Here is a 20,592-nt window from a genome sequence, read left to right as displayed (position 1 = left end):
GAGGCAATAAATATTTCAACAGGTGTATTAGATTTACTATAAAACTTTAACCCAAGAGCTAACCCTACAATGGAGTCCAAAGTTCCTTAAATTACATGTAAACACAGTCTATGCTTGTGTACACGATAATCATGTAAAGCATTGAAAACCCTATTCAAGCCTGTAAACAAGTCCCAACCAATGCATACAGTGACCAGATAATTTTGGACTAAACGCCTGTCCCTCTGACTTTTTTTAAATGTGTTCCTTGGATGTCTGATACTAGCAAGGTTGTGTCCGTAGAAGCCTGGAGGTGGCTACCCTTTTGAACTGCTGCAGTGGTCTTATGGTAGTGACTTTCAGGATATTGCTTCTGACAATAAAGAAATGGTTATATTTGTCCAAGTCAGACTGGTGTGTGACTTGGAATTGGAGGTGGTGGTGTTCCCACAGTGTTGCTGCTCCTATCATTCCAGCAGAGATAAATAAGCTTAGTGAAATACTGCATTGCATGCTGCAGATAGTACACACTGCAGCCACAACACAGCAGTGATGGAGGGAATGAGTATTAAGTTCAGTGGCAAAATTACCAATCAAGTGAACTGCTTTGTCCTGTGTGGTGCCTTGGGTGTTGTTGCAGTGCACCCATCCGGATAAGTGGTGAGTACTCCATCACACTCCTGACTTGAGTCTGATATATGGTGAAGAAATTTTGAGGGGTCAGGAGGTTAGCCACTCATCACAGAATGCCCATTCTCATTCCAGATCTTATAGCCATAGTTTTGCCTTCCACATTCTCACAACCCCTTGTGTGAAGACAACTCTCTAGGTTCAGCTCCAACCAGATTAACTCGAATTCCAAGATTGTGCCTTGTTTTGATTCCCCAAGTAGATGGAAAAGTAGTTTCTTATATAATGTAAACAACAGAAAATACTGGGAACACTCAGTAGGTGAAGCTGCATGTGTGAAGAGAGAAACAGTTAACAGTTCAGGTCAGTGACCTTTCATCAGTTCAGTCATCGACCTGAAACGTTAGCTCTGTTTCTCTCTCCACCGATACTGACTGATCTGGTGAGTATATCCAGCATTTTCTGTTTTTATTTCAGATTTTCAGCATCCGCAGTGTTTTGCTTGTATTAGTTTCCTATATACCCTGCCAATTTCCTTCATTCTTCTAAACACTTCAATCAGATCACCTCTTGCTGTCCTCATTTCCAGGTGATATAACCCAGTTCATTCATCTGGGCTATCATTCTGACAAATCATTGCTATACTTTCTCCAAGGCCTCCTTCTAAGTGTGAATTCTCTTGTCAGAAGCTGGTGACAATGCTCTCATATTTTCTTATGAGTTGTGCTCATGCTGTCTGTGGAGACCCACTTAAACCTGTTAAAGCTTCTCAGTTGTCTAAAGACCAAATTGTGATTCGCCTCATAGAAAAAATAAAATGTTGGAAATCTGAAACAAAAACAGGAAAGACTGGAAGCACACAGCAGGTCAACCAGTTTCTACGAGGATAACAAACAATCAGTGTTTTGGATTCATAAAAATCAATTCTGCTTGTTAGTCATATGTAGTCTGTGACTCCCGTGCAGATGAAAAGTTTATTTAATTTTATGTGCAGTGCCAGTTTCGCTATACTGTGCACCTGTGGCACAACCCATAACTAGGCCTGGTATTAATCTAGCAGCAACATAAATTTGGTTAGTGTCTACAAAGTGGCATTTATATACATACTGGTGCCAGTATAAACCTGTTCTTTTATATTTAGAAACCTGGGTGAAGGACCAAGAGCCCATTGTGCAAGAACCATCAAAGTTGAAAACAGTAAGAAAAGAGAGGAAGTAAATCAAGTAGTGGTAATTAGAGGATGCTGAAATTGAGTTTTTAAAAAAACTATAAATTGGAAGAGAATTAAAAAGATGTGGGGAGTTCCACAGTTCTGAGTTCTTGGGAAAATTAATGTGTTGAGTAGGAGTTGGCACGGTAAGTCTTAATTTGGCAGTGTCAGATGTTTCTTGTCCAGATGAAAAATTGTCTCCTTGAGTTCATAAATTGAAAATTTGTCATTTAAAGATGTGTTTTTGATTTGAGTATTCTTCTGCTTGAGGCATTCATGGGTTGGTTCACTTCCCAATCTGAGGTGAATGAGGAATATAAAATGTGAACACACCATTTCTTACCAGTTGACCTTTTCACAGAGGAATAGATCAAGGTGCAGATGAAACTAAGAAATGTTCCTGGTTTGGCCTGTGCCAGTGAGATAATAAAGTAATAGATGCAAAATAGATACAGTTGACCCAGAGCCTTAGAACAAAGGTTACAACTGTACTGGAAACATATTCCAAGTGATTGTTTCATGGATCACAGACCAAACACATGCTTCTTCTTCCAAAACTTAGTGATTCTGTATATACAGCAGCAGAACATAAGTCAAATGTACAGATATTGAAAAGACAAAAATATAAACTAGTTCCAAGAGTAGTTCAGACTTAGAAAAGCGCTCAAATTCATCTGTCAATAAATCATTTTTGTTGTCGTTATAGTGGGGTGCAATTGCAGGGACTCTGCAGTTGCAAAATTACATAAATCATTACTCTCCCTATAATGTGTATAGCGCTACCCTTGGACTATTCCTTTAGTTTGTCCACCTTCACCATATCATGAGTTTTTAACTAATTAAACACCTCCATCCTTTTTGCTCAATTGTTCTGCATTGCAAGAACAGGTGTCATAGTACTAGAAAGCATGGAGCAGGCCTAAGCCATTTGACTCATCAAGCTCTTGTCATGAGCATAAGAACTAGGAGTAGACCATACAGCCCCTCCAGCCTGCTCCACCATTCAGTACAATCATGGCTGATCTGCTGCTGCAACTCCAGGGGGATATGCGTGGAAAGTTCTTTACGCAGAGGGTGGTGGGTGCCTGGAACGCGTTGCCAGCGGAGGTGGTAGATGCGGGCACGATGGCGTCTTTTAAGATGTATCTAGACAGATACATGAATGGGCAGGAAGCAAAGAGATACAGACCCTTAGAAAATAGGCGACATGTTTAGATAGAGGATCTGGATCGGCGCAGGCTTGGAGGGCTGAAGGGCCTGTTCCTGTGCTGTAATTTTCTTTCTTTCTTTCTTCCACTTTCCTGCTCACTCCTCACATCCCTTGATTTCCCTGAGACCAAAGATCTGTCTATCTCAGCCTTAAATATATGCAATGATGGAGCATCCACAACCCTCTGGGGTAGAGAATTCCAAAAATTCACGACCCTTTGAGTGAAGAAGTTGCTCCTCGTCTCAGTCCTGAGACTGTACCCCCATGTTCTCAATTCCCCAGCTAGGGGAAGCAACCTCTCCATGTCTACCCTATCAAGTCCCTTCAGAATCTTGTACGTTTCAAGGAGATCACCTTTTAAACTCCAGAGAATATAGACCAATTTATTCAGCCTCTCATCATAGAACAACTCTTTCATCCCTGGAACCAATCTAGTGAACCTTCACTGTGCCACCTGCCAGGCCTTAAATATGGAGACCCAAAACTGTACATAGTACTGAGGTGTGGTCTCACTAAAGCCCTGTATAACTTTAGCAAGACTTACTTAATCATCATCTCCAGTTCCCTTGCAATAATGGCCAACATGCCATTTGACTTCCTAATTGCTTGCTGTACCTGCATGCTTAAAGGCTTGCTCAGGTGTAAAATTGAAACCCGACCCAACCACAGCCAACCCGACCCGGGCCCGAGTCCTTGAATTTTTTTTCGCGTCTGACCCGACACAAATATTGTTCATCCGTTCCAGCAGCAGGCTATTCTTGCAGATGGAGTTGTGGGGAATCATGGGTGAGCCTGATTCCATGAGTTCCCGGAGTCAGCACTTTCCAACCCGACCCGAGCCCAAATGCTGGACTCAGAATATAGATCCAACCCGACCCAAACCCAACACATGGGGCTGGTTTTTACGCCAGGCAGACGGGAGCTGGCCACCGACATAAAAGTCGGTGGCGAACCCGCTTCCGCCTAGCCCGGGGATCCAACCCACATTTTACGGGTCCCTGGACTTTAATTGTTCCAAGGCGGGACTTCCACCTGCTTGATTGAGGACATCCTGCCTCATTGAGCTGTCGGCCAATCATCGGGCCGGCAGCTCTTACTCCCAGCAGTGCCACTGCTGGGACTGCAGCCCAGCCGAGGGTATGGAGTCAGGACTGCAGGTAACTTAGGGTTGCCTCGCCGGGGAAATCAGTCGCACCCTGGCGATGCACGGGTGGTCGTTTTGGGGAAAGGGGGGGGTCTCCGGTCCTGAAGGTGGTTAGGGAAGCGGGGGCGGCCCTCAATCGGGCACCCTATGCCCGATTGTCAGGGCCCCCCCACAGTGCGCTGAGAGGCCACCAAGTATCATTGGGCGACCTTTCACGTCTCCCGGACGCCCGCTTGCCACGGGTAAAATATCCATGCAGGCGGCCGAAGGCCCTTAAGTGGCCACTTAAGGTCCTTGATTGGCCTGAGGGGCAGGGGGGCGCGCGGCCCATTTATGGCCCCTCCCCCAGCCCACGTGAAGTGGGGTGGAGGTGGATGTGGGCCGGGAAGGTCTCCCAGAGCCTCCCGCTCAATTTTATGCCATCCCCTCGCCAGCATCCGGGTCGCTGAGGTGGTGTAAAATTCCGGACATGTAGTCAGGTTCGGGTCGGGTAGCCAGGCTTTATGCATGCTGACGTGTGTTCCTTGTATGAGTACATCCAGGTCTCTCTCTACGTCAACATTTAGAAGTTTCACACCTTTTAAAAAAAATTCTGCTTTTCTGTTCTTGCTACCTAAGTGAATAACCTCACACTTCCCCACATCTATAATCCATTTGCCACCTTGTTGCCCATTCACTTAACCAGTTTCATTGCAGCCTCTTTGTCCTCCTCACAGTTTACATTCCCACCTAGCTTTGTATCGTCAGCAAACTTAGATATATTACTCTCAGTTCCTTCATCTAAGTTATTAATATAAATTGTAAATAGCTGAGGCCCCAGCACTGATGCTTGTGGCACTCCACTGGTTTCAGCTTGCCAACTTGAAAATGCCCAGTTTATCCCTACTCCCTGCTTCCTATCTTAATCAGTCCTCTATCCATGCAAATATATATCCCTCAACTTCCATGCACCTTTGTTTTGCATATTAGCCTTTTGTGTGGCCCCTTATCAAATGCCTTTTGGAAATCCAAGTATACTAAATCTATTGGCTCCCTTTTATCTACCCTTCTAGTTACATCTTCAACCATTTTGGCTTTGTCTGATCATACATTGATTTTCTAAGTGCATTGTTAAGATTTCCTTAATAATGGATCCTAGCATTTTCCTGACGACTGATGTTAGGCTAACTAGCCTGTAGTTCCCTCTCCTTCCTTTTTTGAATAGTGGTGTTACGTTTACTAACTTCCAATTCACTGGGACCGGTCTAGAATCCAAGGAATTTTGGAAAATCATAACCAGTGCATCCACCATCTCTGCGGCAACCTCTTTTAGAATCCTAGGATGTAGACTATCAGGTCCTGGGTACTTGTCAGCTTTTAGTCCCTTAAGTTTCTTCAGTACGTTTTCTCTAGTGATATTAATTATCTTAAGTTCCTCACTCTTATTAGCCCCTTGATTACCTTCTATTTCTGATATGTAATGTGTGTCTTCTACTGTGAAGACAAACCTAAAACATTTGTTCAGTGTCTCTGCCATTTCCTCATTCCTGTGATTTCTCCTGTCTCTGCCTCTAAGGGATCATGGTTTATTTTAGCCACTTTCCTTTTCATATACTTGTCTTACTCAGACCATAGAGTTTATTCAAGTACTTATTTTCAAAGAATCTTTATTCAGATTACTATAAATTTCTCCCCGCGCACCCCCCCCCCCCCCCCCCCCCACGGCAAAACAAATGTACCAAAACTCCGCAGTGTTTGTATGCACTTATACCTAATTCCTCAGAATTGGCATTTGTTCGTTTCTGTGGTCCCAGCAGTATAATACCATGAAGTATCTAATTATCTCAGACTGTACTCATCCCTTATACCTTGAATTCCATTTCTAGCTAGTTATACATTAATGAAAACAGAAAATGCTGGAAATGCTCAGCAGGGCTGACAGTATCTGTGGCGAGAAAAACAGAGTTAACCTAATTGAACTGAAACATTAACTCTCTCTCTCTCTGCAGATGCGGCCTGACCTGCTGAGTATTTCCAGCACTTTCTATTTTTATTTGATTTCTAGCATCTGCAGTATTTTGCTTTTGTAAATATTCATACACCTGTTTTAGTAAATGCGAGAATTCTCTTAATCTCAGAAGTTATGGTTCTCAGACTACCATTGGAGACTCTGATTTGGCCTCTTAACTTTTGGACCCAGACTCTGAATTTGGACTGTGTTTACACTATAACTGTAGTTTGGTGCAAAGTGAAGCTGTATCACATTGTTGCAACAGTTGTAATCAAAATGTACCCAGAACTCCTATTATCACAGGATATAGCCATTCCTGTCCAAGGTGGAGCACAGATTTCACTGTGTGTAATCTAAGGGGTGTGTAGTCTGATTGCTTTCAAGATAGCAGAAACTAAGACAATAATTATGGAATTCGCACTCTGAAAACCTTACTTCCAAAGATTAGCTAAACAGCTCATCCTCTGCGGTCTCTCTTACTGGTGATTAGCAGTGAGGGAATCCTTAAGAAAAGTCATGGAGTGCACCAATCAAGTAGTGACTTAAATCTACCTCACAGAAAAGTTGTTCTTGAAGGAAACTACAAAGCCTGGTACTTGCACTACTCCTCAGAAGTGTACCAAACATTGAATTTCAACTGTTCAGCTGAAGAGGTTGACTTATAGTTTGGAAATACATTTCTTGAGGCAAGTTTGAGGCATGGCTGTACATGGGCACCCAGCTCTACAAGCACTATTGGTAGGGCAGTACAATGGCTAAACCTATATAAAATACTGCAAATCACTGCATTTGCACACCAACATCATACCTGACTTTCTGGAGCTTCAGGAACTTTGTGAAAACTGCATTTTTAAAAAATATTTTAAAATTACATAAAACCCTAAAAACAGGAGATAATTCACTGGAGCTTGACAGATAACAAAGATTGATTACTTGGTGGGGTCATTCTTTAAGTGCAAGAAGCATTTCTGTGAGCCTGATGCTTTATTCCAACATTGTATTAATGTGCTTCCAACTTTGAAAGAACTGAGACTAGACTTTATGTATGCCATAGGAGGGTACACAGATCAACACTGGTTTATTAAATCCTTTCTGTTTTTCTATTTTACAGTAGAAACTTGGCTGCCTGATCCCTCATTTTGTAAAGTTACTGTGTTGTTGAACCATTGAAATGTCTCTGGTTGCATCCTTGGTCTGTGTTGAGTTAGCTGAAATGACCTGGGGTGGCAGTAGGGGGACTATCATTGACCTCTTTTCCTTCAGGCTGCAACTGAAATCAGCCAAATGTACTGCTGTGATTGCTGCTAGAAAGTGTTGGTGGGGGAGGATAGTGAAATCTGGCTCAACTGTGGTGCCCCTACAATTGATTTTTTTTTATTTCCAAAATATACTTTATTCATAAAAATGTGAAAAATACATGACAAAACAGTTCTAAACAGCACCAAGTCAAAAATTACAAACAGTGCAAAGGAGGTCAGTTTCCTTCAATGCAGGAGTGAGTTGCCTCACAACCCTTCCATTTCATTTCTCATGCCATATACATTTTACAGCAAACAAAAATTTTCCCGATACAGCTCGAGGGGTCTTCCATGGATCCAGCCCCTCCGTTCAGCTTGGTGGGAGGACCTTACACAGTGGTCTTTCCCCATTGAGGCTTTGCTGCGGCTGTCCCAAGCTTTAGTGCGTCCCTCAACATGTAGACCTTGGAATGTGCCAGTCTGCAACATTCGGTGGTGGACAACTCTTTGCGCTGGAAGACCAGGTGCCCCTACAATTGATTAGCCTGCTGCCCAGACACTTGGGCGAGGTACTGGAGGCCTGCAAATGACCGTGGAACCAAACCCCAATAAAAGTCACCACTTTCACATTGAGAAGGGTTTTCTTTGGTAATTTCTGTGCTTTTCCTACCCTTGACTGTCAGCAGGAAGCCACGGTGTTACTTGACAGAATTTTTGTAATTTTTTTTTTAAATACTGAGTACAGGTCACACAATCTGGATTCATTCCATCATTTCTGTGAATGAAGCTAAATTATAATTAAATTGTCCTTTTTTGGGCTGATTATTCAAAGAGAAGCTCTGATCAGGCTGACATTGCTGTGAAGTTAATTCAGCAAGCAACCTTGTAGTGTCAGGCTCAGTAATTCCTGTAAGTTGGTGCCCTTGATGGTGTCATTGTCAATGAGCTAACTCCTGTTGATTGAGAACAGAATCAGGCTCTGCTATGATTTCCTCCACAGTCAACTAACTAACTTGCCAGTATTTGATTTCTAGACATGCATATGAAAATTGGCATCTTAGGCATGGTTATTGAGGTATGTCAGTCCCCAAAGATCAGTTCCTTTGGGAAAGGGAAATATTCTGATTTATTTCATATGCCAACAGAAACAGTTGGAATAAAACAAAAGAATGTTGGAGATTATTGTAATGGTTTTATAAAGTGGCTCGAATCATGAGACTTGCCCATTTAGGTGTTGATTTTCCTTCCTTCCTTCCCTCATTTAGTAATTGTAAGCAAAGTGAACACTTGAGACCTGCAGCATTGAAGCCCTTCTTCAGCATTCCGTTGGTTAATAGGGTCGTGCTTACTGACTTGTCTGCACACAAAGGTTCATGGTTGATTTTAAGTTGAGATATAAACCAGTGTAAATGGGATAGAGCAGCAATAAACAACGCAAATGAGCTCTGAATGTTATCCTGTGCTAATAAGGAACTGTGGGATTGGCCTGTACATTATATACTGCTTCCGTGGCCTCCTGCTGAACTCGCCTGATTTCCATTTGGAGCAAACAGTCCCTTGGCTGAACTAACAATCCCGCAGCCCACAAAATGGGGCTGCTTTAGCAGACTAACAAAAGGAGGCCCACGTGTTGCTGGCCAGGAATGCTGTGTTTTACTTTCTGCTCTCTAAATCCAACAGGCATGTGGAAAATGGAGAATATGAGCCACACAAGCAATATGAAAGGGAGTATTTGTCCCACTGATTGCAGGCTGGCCTGTGGCCAGGGTTGAGGCTGACCGTCAGCTGAACCATGTCGTTAGGCGTGTAGCAGAGCTGAACAGCGGGTAGGAGCCAATGAGTAAGCAGGCTTCAGCCAAGAGTTTACACACACAAGAGAATTTGTGTCCCACTTAACCCCCTCACTTCAATGGTAACGCACACTGTCTGGGCCATATGTAACCCTTGCACTATTATACTTCATACCTGCTTTAGTGCAATAAGGCCCGCAGTCCTGTTTGGTAAATTCCTATTAACTAATGGGCATCCCTTCTACTGATATTGTTTTTAACTGAAAACAATAAGAAAGTTTGCTTTTTCCATGCCCCTCGTTGTTGCACAGTGAGGAATGAGCTCATTTCTACATGAAAATCACTAATCTGAAGTAGATCAAACTGTATTTTCTGAAACATCCCACCGCTCATTGAATCTTGTCCTATGCTCTGTCTCATACTGTATTAAGCCGTTATGGACCTTCTCCGCAATCCACTACACTTTGACCTTTGTCTGACCCTTTCATATAAATGCGCATGCAAGTGCTTCACACGCTTGTATGAAATTCCGTTGTTTGCAACTTAACAGGTTCAAAATAAGCTAGCACCTTTGTTAAAATAACAAGCAAGATAGTTTCGTACCAGCGCGTAATATTGACATGATGTAATTTCAAAGCTAGTGATCAGTATAACATAAGTTAAAATTGTTAATATCTCATTCAGAGATGTTGGTATTGAAACATCTAATCACCCAATAAATGCAACGCGCAACCATTCCAAGTTAGCCAAATTGAAAATCTGACAACCTTGTTTTGCTTTGAACTTTAGTATCCCTCCCACCACAGATCCTAAAGCAGCACTTAACTAGTAGCGTTTTTTTAAATTAAGGATTGCAATCTTTTTCCCTAGTTTTATGCCTTATTCTGTCAGCCTTGGGGTTGATGGATGGGACATCAGCCCTTCAGTACCAATTTGCCCACTTAAGACAGAGATGAGGGTGTTTTTCTCTGAGGGTCATGAGTCTTTGGAACTCTGTTCCTCAAAAGGCAGCGAAAGCAGGATCTTTGAATATTTTTAAGGCAGAGGTAGATAGATTCTTGATAAGCAAGGGAGTGAAAGGTTATCGGGAGTAGGCGGGAATGTGGAGTTGAGGTTGCAATCAGATCAGCCATGATCTTGTTGAATGGTAGAGCAGGCTCAAGTGGCCTACTGCTCCTAATTCGTATGTTCGTAATTTGGAGACCAATTTATGAAGAAAGGTTCACAAATGTTTTCATTGGAGAAAAAACTAAGGAAATATAATACAGGTCTTTAAAAGCATATACAAGATTGTAGTAAGCTATTTTGCTTGGACAGTGAGCACACCACAGGGTATGAGTGCAAAATTTACAAGTCTAGAGAGATTTTAAAAAGCATTACAGTGGCGCAGTGGTTAGCACCGCAGCCTCACAGCTCCAGGGACCCGGGTTCGATTCCGGGTACTGCCTGTGTGGAGTTTGCAAGTTCTCCCTGTGTCTGCGTGGGTTTTCTCCGGGTGCTCCGGTTTCCTCCCACAAGCCAAAAGACTTGCAGGTTGATAGGTAATTGGCCATTATAAATTGTCACTAGTATAGGTAGGTGGTAGGGAAATATAGGGACAGGTGGGGATGTTTGGTAGGAATATGGGATTAGTGTAGGATTAGTATAAATGGGTGGTTGATGTTCGGCACAGACTCGGTGGGCCGAAGGGCCTGTTTCAGTGCTGTATCTCTAATCTAATCATTCTTTTGCTGGGTAGTGGACAAGTGAAACAGGCTCCTAGAGAGCTTTAATTCAAAGTAAGGGAGCTAAATGGATATCTGTTGAGACAAAGGATCAAAGGTTACAGAAAAATTAATAGCACTGGTATTATTTCAGGGGGTGTAGAAAGAGGATCCAGGTTTTCCCTTACAGCAGAAGTATCCAGGTTTTGTCTCCAAGGCCACATCAGTGTGTACTAGGGAGCCTGAAGGACCACACAAAGTTTAATGGATAAATTTTAAATCGAAACCAATGTTAGTATCAGTAACTTGCGATATATGCAAATGATTGGCCCCATTGATTTGCATGTATTTCAAATTGCTGATAGGAGCAGATCTTGAGGTTTGATTTAGGAATTATCTACCAATTAGGCAACAGTATTGCAAACCAGCCTTTCCAAATCTCTAGGCATGTAAGACTCAAGCAGGCCAAGCTAGCAAATAAACATAAGCACAATTATAACTGAGGGATCTCTACTAGAGTGACTGGATTGCCAGGGCCCAGCGGCCACATGTACCCCTAGGGCCTATATTGAAAGAAAAGATGATGGAAGAAGGAGCTATTATTTAGGCCTTTCACATCCTCAACATGTCTTTAAAGCACCTTGCAGCCAGTGAAGTACTTTTGAAGTGTAGTCACTATTGTAATGTAGACAAATCCAGCAGCCAGTTTGTGCACGGCAAGGTCCTATGTGACAATGACCAGATAATCTGTTTTTGGTGGTGTGGCTGAGGGAGAAATACTGACTAGGACACTTGGTGAACTCTGCTCTTTTATTTTAAAAAAAATGCCTGGTGCTGTGGGATCTTTTATGTCCACCTGAGAGGGCAGGTAGGGCCTTACTTAAATGACCCATTTGAAGACAGAACCTTTGACAGTGCAGCACTCTTTCAGTACTGAACTGAAAGTATCATCCTAGATTGTGTGAAGTCACTGGAGTAGGCACGCACTCAATCTTTTGGACTGCGAGGCAAGAGTGATACCACTGAACCAAGGCTGACACCAGGATATGTCTGCCTTAGAATTAAGTAGTTTGGGAAGCAGATCCTTCAAAGTATAATCATGCAAGGGCTTTGAATGGAGGTGGGTTGATGGACCATATGTCCTTTTGTGTTCTTGTGTTATTTTCTAATATCAGCAAGATACATGTGTAGTTATTACCTGAGATATATAGTTACGTTCCTAACTAATCAGCTCTTATTAGCTGTTGCCAGCAATTTTCACTTGTCACTTACTCCCAGTGGCACGTAGAGTTGAGGTGCTCTGCTGACCAGGATACTGCTGCACGGGCTGGATGCTTAGGTTCAACACCCAGTGCACTCTCCTATGATGAATTTACATGCAACAATAAGTCTTGAACTTGAAGATATTTACTATGCACCTGCCTTACAAACTGCAGGCATGCACACACCACCTTGTCTGTACACTGGAGAGATCTCACTGTTCACCCAGGAGAGCAATAGCTATTCACTAAACTCTATGTATTCTATATACAAAACTCTGCAGTGTTCATGCTTTCAGAAAATCAATAAGGCATTTGTTGTTCTTTCACATGTCTGTCCAGCTGCTCCTGTTCTAGCCCACAGCTGTGGCTGTCAGACTTAAGAGCAAAAACTCCCTTCACTCTTAAGTTGTAGCAGAGGTTTTTGATTGCACTTTTCCTTCTAGCTTTCAAACTACTCCTTCTCACTCAGAATTTCCAAGATGTCAGGGTGCAGTGCTCAAATTTGGAGAAGTTAACACTTACTAATCTCTATGCCTTATCTTGTAACCTCTGCACTAGTCAGGCGGGGGCACAGCCTCAAATAAGCTGGGATAAATGACTAAAATCAGAGGCATCTAAAATGGTTAGTTTGGAAATTCACAATTCTAGCCCAACCAGGCATAAATGAGATGTACCGTGCAACATAATAAAGAAGAGCACCTATATGTGCCACATTCAGGTTTGTTCAGTGTGAACTGCTAATCCTGGATGGCAACCATCTATACTTTCCTGAGAGGTATCCTAACCGATCTTTTCTCTGTTACATTTCAAACAGGATGCTTATCCAAAGAGCTCGAAAACCGCGCTGTTGCATTGGACCCCATGGCCTCCTACCCCGATATTCTGCGAAACAAGCCGAAGGGCAGGAGCAGCTTTTCAGAGTGACTGACAACATTCAGGCTGAATTGTAAGTTATCGGCATCTTGTCTTCACCTTCAGATTTCTTATGGTGCTTAACTGACACTGGTTCCAGTTCTGTTTTGGACAGGAGAATAAGTTTGATCATCTGGTATTGTGTCAAACATTATAAACCTGCACAAAGCAGTTGCCAAGTCATCAAGAGCAGAATAAATAATTCTTGGGAACCTTTGTATCACTTTTACCATCACATCACTATCTTCTTTCTCACTCTGTATAACCCTGCCTATCCCCCAGTAGTTAAGGTGGTAAAACTATTGCCTTAACTATTGGAAGATGGTAGCCTGTTGTGGGACTCGGATATACTGTGCCAGAAAATCCCAGGTGCAACCACTGGTCTTTGCTAAGTTAGAATAGGGCTACCACAATATGCCTCAGCACCCCTGAGCTTGGAGGGGAAAAATAGGTTGTGTTCCTGAGCACTAGCTAGTAACTCCAGCTAGAAAATGTGCCTTTGTAAGGATAGAATCGGGCTTGAATGTCAAGCCATCCATGGTAATGTAGCCTGCTACCACTCACTACTTAGGACTGCACTTAGACAGGGTATCAAAGAACTGCAAGGGTCACTACCTTCAAGAGGGGGGAAAAAAGACCTAATCCCAGTGTTATGATGTAATTTTTAAAAACAAGTGCCGTCATGACCTGCTGGCAATGGAGAATTCTCTGAACATTACAAATAAATTTGCTGAAATAAATAATACCAAAATAAAATACATTTCTGGCAAATAATAATGTAAATCCATGGGGATTTTAATGCCTTAAAGTGTAAAGTTTGTTGAATTGAATTTTTAAGAGGTCCTCTTCCTCTCTCTTTGTGTACTGCTGCAGACCTTGGGCACGATGGGAGATGAAACCACTTATTTTTAAGTGGCAGGAACTTCAGTTTTGATGAAAAACAATATTGTAAATCTTCAAACTATTTGTATTACAGGACAAAGTTTGATGAATTGAATTTTAATGTAAATTGCAACACTGCTCTAGTTCACATTACTGCATACAGGAACTGCAAATAGAATCATACAATTCTGCAACACTAAAAAATGCCATTTGGCCTGTCGTAGAGATGCTGGCTCTCTGAAAGAGCTAGCCAATTAATCCCATTCTCCTACCTTTCTCCCGTATTCTTTGAAAAAAATTCTAATATTTATTCGCTTCCATTTATATAGCATCGTGAATTCTTCCACTACTGTCTAATTCTATAATGGGACTAATAGACTTGCAGCAGTACACTTCTTTTGCATTGACTCAGCTCTTACCAACAGTTTAAAATAGGTTAAGATTTATTTGATTAGTAATATATCTTATAACGCATGGGTGATCTCCCTATGTACGGTGGTACAGTTTTACTACCTGATGGATGCCCTATATACTCTATGATCCACTGTCTTCGGTATATGCTGGGTCTGTTTTATCTTAGCATGCGCGGTGTGCTAGTCTTTTTGCACAGTGTGCATGTGTATAGACTTTGTTTTGTCCCCAGCTGTCTGTCATAAAATCCTGATGTCTCTCCTGTTTCCTGGCTTATTGACAGGGACAGTGTCACGTAGTAAACATTTGTTCTTTGTTAACCCTGTTTGAACATACAGTAATAACTAGGGACAAAGCCTTTGAATCCTTTGTTGGTAAAGAAGTTAAAACTTCAAAGCTTGATTTTTTTAAACTTTGTTGCTGCTTCCAGCCTTCAAATGGTTTTGAAAGTAAAGCCACTGTTCTTCCTAATCGATTCCAGATGCATGGAATCTCAGCCAGTGTTTCATTTCCCGACCAGCTCCGGGTAATTGCTTTCTGCTTTGCAGCGGCAATCCCACAGTACCTCGAGGATTGCATCATGCGGATTTGGTTTTTATTTCAAACTATCATGAAGTACTTTAGGGCTCTGTCTTCAACCCTCCTGGAATCTGTCACCCAACCCCCACCCCTGCGCCCCTCCACCCCCACTGCAGTGCCCCAGTATGTAGACTTTAGAACTAAAATGCACACTTAATTCCCAAATGTACCAGTTTTGATGCTGTGCAGATTGGTTCACAGATCTTTTGATTTTTCACAAGAACTCGTAGCTCTCCAGGACCTCACTCAAGTGGCATTCTTTGTGTGTGAGTTTTGACGATGAGGGGTATCAGGCATCACAGCTAAGGTTAAACCTATTGTTATCTGGCATGTACATGCATGTACACTTCTTAGCACTGGATATCAATCAACAGCAGGAGTCGTGAACGATTTTTTTCCCCTCTTAGCTCAGTTACTCTAGCACATGCTCGGTAGGGAGAGTGATCCTGAAAGCTTTAGTGAGCACTTTCCATTCCATCATACAATCTAAGGGATCTTTATCCAAAAATTACCTTTCCATTGTTTGTACAACCTATATTGTGGTTTGACCCAGCAGTGTATTTTTTTTATTGATTGTTTTATGTCCAGTGATTTATGGCCACGCTGTTGGTGCAGTGGATCCTGATGCAGCAACTGCAATAGCCATTTTAAGCCAATTGTGTTCTCAAGTGGGAAGTACCACTTGCTCCCCGCTGCCGCGTTCTCCCCCCACCCCCTCCTGTCCTTCCTCCCCATTGAATTAGTTTGAAGCAGTGATTGTTATTGTGTAAGCATATGAAGCCATCATTCACCTTTAGCAACAGCTCACAATCGTCAGTGAGACGAATAACCAGTTAATCTGCTTTTGGAGGAGGAATTATGGCCAGAGTGCCAAGACAATTGCCTGTTTTTCTTTGAATAATACCATAAAATCTTTAACATCCATCTAAACAGACAGGCAGGACCTTAGTATAACATTTCATCCAAAGGACACCTCTGACAATGCAGCAGTCCTTCAGTACTGAACTGCAGTGCTTGCTTGCAGTGCTCAAGTCCTGGTAATGGGCTTGCATCTGCAGCCTTCTAACCAGAGTTGAGAATGCTACCAACTAAGCCAAAGATAATAATTGAGATACAAAAGACTTTGGGGGGAATTTTAACTTTAGGGTGATGCTGTAAAACGGACAATACTGAATTAGTCGCCCATTATATATATCACCCTGAAGTCAATGGAAGGTATACTCAGATGAATAATGAGTGGCTAATTCAATATTGCCCATTTTACAATATTACCCAAAGTTAAATTCAGCCACCTTGTGTCTTTGTATAATATCTGCAGTTTGGTGGCCTTGCATGTAATGAATGCTCTAAATTGTGGGGGAGGAAGTGCTCAAGAGGCATTTCCTCATATTGAGTTAGGAAACATGAGATGGTGCATCAACCTAGGTGTTCTTGTCACTTACAGCTAGCTAGTTGCGAAGTGGCACAGAAAGACAGCAAGTCAATTTGGTGTAGTCCACATGTATTGTATGAGTGCACTTAGAAAGAACAAGAATATCTAAATGGGGCAGGAAAATTACATTTGTCTGGAGGAAGAGGTGATAGTGTAATCTCCACTGATAAAGTGGTTGTCAAAATTTGCTTTGAAAGTTCAGAGTTCTCAGACTAGATCTAATTTTAAAATTTAGCATGAGACCAAGCAGCTGTATAATTCCTAAGCTTTTCTGTTGGCACATAAAAGGGGTAATTGCATGCTCACAGGCAGCGGTGCTTGCAAGAAGCAGAGATTGAAAAGTGTTGGTTTTGGCCTGATTGTCTATCCATTATGATTAGTGAATAGAAAACCATAGGTGCCAGGTGCTTGGAATGCCTGATTACAGATTTGCCCCAATTTCTATAGAGTATATATTTATGATTAAAGAATGAAATTCCTCCTTTTAATTTTACAGAGACAAACACTGTGCAAAGCAAGAAACCTTGCTTTGTACCCACACCGGTTTTTTCACTAAATTATTGATGGGGAATTTCACCCGTCGACTAACAATTGATATCACTCTTCTCCCTGTCTTTCCATCGACTGAAGCTGTCCTAATAAATGTATTTTGATGCCACATAAAACTTTTGTTGCTTGAAATTGATATATCCAACTGCTGTGTTACTTTTCCTTTTCTAGTTTCATTGCTGTGGAGCAGATCGACAGTTACTGCGTTCTCATCTCCTCGAAAGCAGTTTACTTTCTGAAGCATGACAGGTATATTGACAGGGATGCCATTTTCCTCGAGGTCAAATATGATGACCTGTACCACTGCCTTATCACAAAGGATCATGGGAGGGCGTATTTACAGCTGACAAAAAAAGCAGAAATTTCAAGCAGTGGTGTGGCCATACCTGGGCCATCGCATCACAAACCATTGGTGAGTATTGGAACTTTTTGTCCCCTGTGTATGTAACTGAGTCGTAAATCAAAACAGGTCACAGGTTTAATTCCACAGTCTGTACTGAACCATGGAGTAGCTTGAACAGCAATTGGTCCCTCATTCGAGAACTAGGGAAGCAGAAAATATCAGATAGACTTCATGCTCCTGATCATTATGTAGTGGCCTGTGCTAGAAAGTACAGATATCAGGTGAGTGCAGGGCTCACCTGTGATGTCCCCCAAACTAGAATGTCTGACACTATATAGGTTCGCACATGAACCTTGGCCACTTCGGCAATATATCAAAGATCCCTCAGCACCTGTGGAATCACTATGAATCAACACCTTCAGGAATAGAATTGGAAAGGGTGGAGGAGTATTACATTATACAGACCAGGGTTATCCAAACTGTAGCTCTCAAGGCCTGGCAACCAGTCCCATAAAAGCCCAAGCGACTGCATTTTCTTTGCGCACCTTTAGTCACTGGTGTATCCAGTTTGAATTTTGGGAGATTAAATATTTGGAAAGGACTGTTCATCGTGAAGTGGCTTCATTGATGACCAACTTCTAAATCAGAAGATCTGTCAGTTTCAGCAACTTGAGATATAAGCAAATTAATGCGAACATAGATTTAAACTTTCTGTATGGCCCGAGGCTCCATTTGACGTATCGGCATGTCCCACACAGAGACTAAGCTTGGACCCTCCTGACATAGTTTCATCTAAGTACATTTTTTGGGTACTAAAATGATCATCAAATGTATATTAGAATTTCCCTTCGTTCAGTTGACTCAACCCCTGTATCTTTGAATAATACCATAAAATCTTTAACATGCATAGATTAGTAGCATCATATGTTTGTTCTTGTCTGACTGGTGACTTCTGAAACGCATGTTTGTGTTTCCAGGTCCATGTGAACTCAGAGCCACTCGCACTAAAGATCTCGCAAGAAATTAATTACGCCAAAAGCCTCTACTATGAGCAGCAGCTCAAGCTACAAGCCAATCAAAACCAAGAGAACCTGGAGCTGGACTCCTAGAAGCCTCTCTAGTAAACAGTCATTTACAACAAAGTACAGTACAGTCTCAGTAACATTGGTCCCTATGTATAATAGCGTATTGTATGAGCACGAGTGTCGTGAACTTATTTTTCCTTTGAACCTCATCTTAAAGCCTATTTGAAGCAAGCAGGTGGGGGGATTGATGACATGTTTGGTTTTGGGGACAGTTTATTACAGGAACTCGATGAGCAGGTTCTGTTCAAATTGAATTTTACATTTTATATATTGTATTTACAGAGAAAATTGTGACAGAGTTGAGAGTTCTTTATATTTTACTAATCTGTACATACCTGTAATATTACTTTTATGTAAATATTTAGAAAAATCTCACCGGCACTGTTGTGTTCAGAAGCTTCATTCAGAACCAGCTGGAGCGTGATGTAACAGATTACTTTATTGCACTAGTACTATGCATAAACGTACTTGATTTTTCAGGGCAGTACAAGCCCCGTGGAGTGGTCAGGGAAACAGCGTACGCAAGAAGAGTTTACCAGGCCTACTTGCTGCTCTTCTCAGATCCTTGCTTCTCATAAAACTTAGAGTCACTGTATTTACAAATTGGTAGACAGGAATAATTGTTAACACGTGCAAGGAAGACATTGTGTTGACGGGGAAATGATATATTTGCAGAGTGAGCATACTCTATGGGTCAGAGTGGTTGTGTTTCTGTGGTACAGTATTAAGAAGTCACTTTTATGGTAACGTGTGGTTGATTGAGTCATAGTGAGGTCGGTGGCTCCTGCCTTTTAGACAATAAGTGGCAAAGTTAGACAGGAAGGACATTATCTGATATGGCTGAAAATTTGCGCCAGAGGTGAAGGATTCTCTCTTTCTTCCCTCTCTTCAGTTGGAATATAGTTAATGCGACTTGTGTGCACCCTCCTCCTCGCTCTCTGGCTTCTGTCAGAGGAGCACAATATAGCAGTAAGGAGTGAAACAGTGTCTCTGATTGCAGAATGCCTGTTGAGAAATAGCCGTTGAATGTGGTCAGATTCTGATGGGGATTGGAACAAGTCTATGACAGAGTACTATCTGTGTGACAACTGCACTGAAAATTATTGTAAGTATACTTAAAGTACGTGTGTGTTAGTGTTCCATACTCAACAGTAAGTTTGTAGTAATACAGTTAGGTAGTTAGAGCTCTGTAGAAAAGAAAAGACTATAATCTGTAAAACCCAATTATAATACAATGGGGTCTTGTGTCTGCACTGTACACACAATGTTTGGACAAATTTCTATCATTAATATTTTCCGTTATGGCACAAGGAATCAGGAATAATACATCATGGTATTCAGACAGTGGCTGATTTGGTGAGGAGAGATGAATATTAGAGTGACCACCCTGTGGTTTGAACTGGTCAGTCAGATTTAGTGATCGCCTGGTAATTTTGAAGAATGAACAGTCAAAGACGCTGTACATGTGCAAGCGTCACAAGCGGACAAAGCTGTATTTTCAGAATGTGCAAAAGATGGCTGCACTGAGGAGAGAAGTGCGTTAGCCTGTGTTCAGTTGTCAACTGTATATTGCACAGCAGATCTCTGCAATCTGATAGTGTCTGAGACTCACTGATCAGCCTGCTTCCTGAGAGACCCTGATCAGCTTGCTGCACAAGAGACTCCAATCTATGTAGTAGGCTCCAGCAGAATGGTGTGGGTAGTTGCTATTCCTGCTTTCCTTCAAAAACACTATTTTGAGATTATTTTACGTTTTCCCAGGTTTAGCAGGGAGGCACGGGTTTAGGAAGAAACATATTTTCCTGTCAGCGACGTGTGACAAAAGGATGACTTTTTCCCCCACCAACTTAGTTGATCTTTTTGTGCAGTTTTTAATCATAAAATAAAATGAATTATTATAAAATAATGTGTTTTAGTATAATACTGTACACAATCCATGGCATTTTAGAACTGTCCCTAAGACTGATCTGGGGTAAAAATGTCCTCATCGTCATCTGGGACTTGAATGGCAGGCGAATCACCGGAATCGTATTAAAATGTAATTTAAAATAAAAGCTTGCCTTTAATTTCTGGAGCTAGCCTAGGCAGCTGACTTAAAACTGTCAGCTGGACTGCTTCACAAGAACTTGAAAGGAACATCAATCCAGTTTCTAGTGACTAGGGGTTCATGGCACAAAATGGCCACGTTGACGGTCAACTATTCATCTCACCCTGAGACTACAAAAGACTGGCTGGTGTGGGAA

General features: G+C 41.9%; 1 protein-coding gene across 1 annotated transcript in view; it reads left to right on the top strand.

The window, feature by feature from the left end:
• The window catches only part of vps13d (vacuolar protein sorting 13 homolog D), a 292,361-nt gene extending 271,995 nt beyond the window's left edge, over window positions 1-20,366 (top strand). Inside the window, 3 exon segments of the mRNA XM_068017446.1 lie at window positions 12,971-13,102; window positions 17,093-17,333; window positions 18,242-20,366. Of these exon segments, the coding sequence (XP_067873547.1) occupies window positions 12,971-13,102; window positions 17,093-17,333; window positions 18,242-18,373 (505 nt within the window). The 3' untranslated portion in view covers window positions 18,374-20,366.
• Window positions 20,367-20,592: the final 226 nt, after the last annotated feature.

This window comes from Heterodontus francisci, chromosome 37 (assembly GCF_036365525.1).
Source record: "Heterodontus francisci isolate sHetFra1 chromosome 37, sHetFra1.hap1, whole genome shotgun sequence".
Classification (NCBI taxonomy): domain Eukaryota; kingdom Metazoa; phylum Chordata; class Chondrichthyes; order Heterodontiformes; family Heterodontidae; genus Heterodontus; species Heterodontus francisci.
The sequence above is the reverse complement of the archived record's forward strand: the minus strand, read 5'-3'. Positions and strand labels throughout refer to the sequence as shown.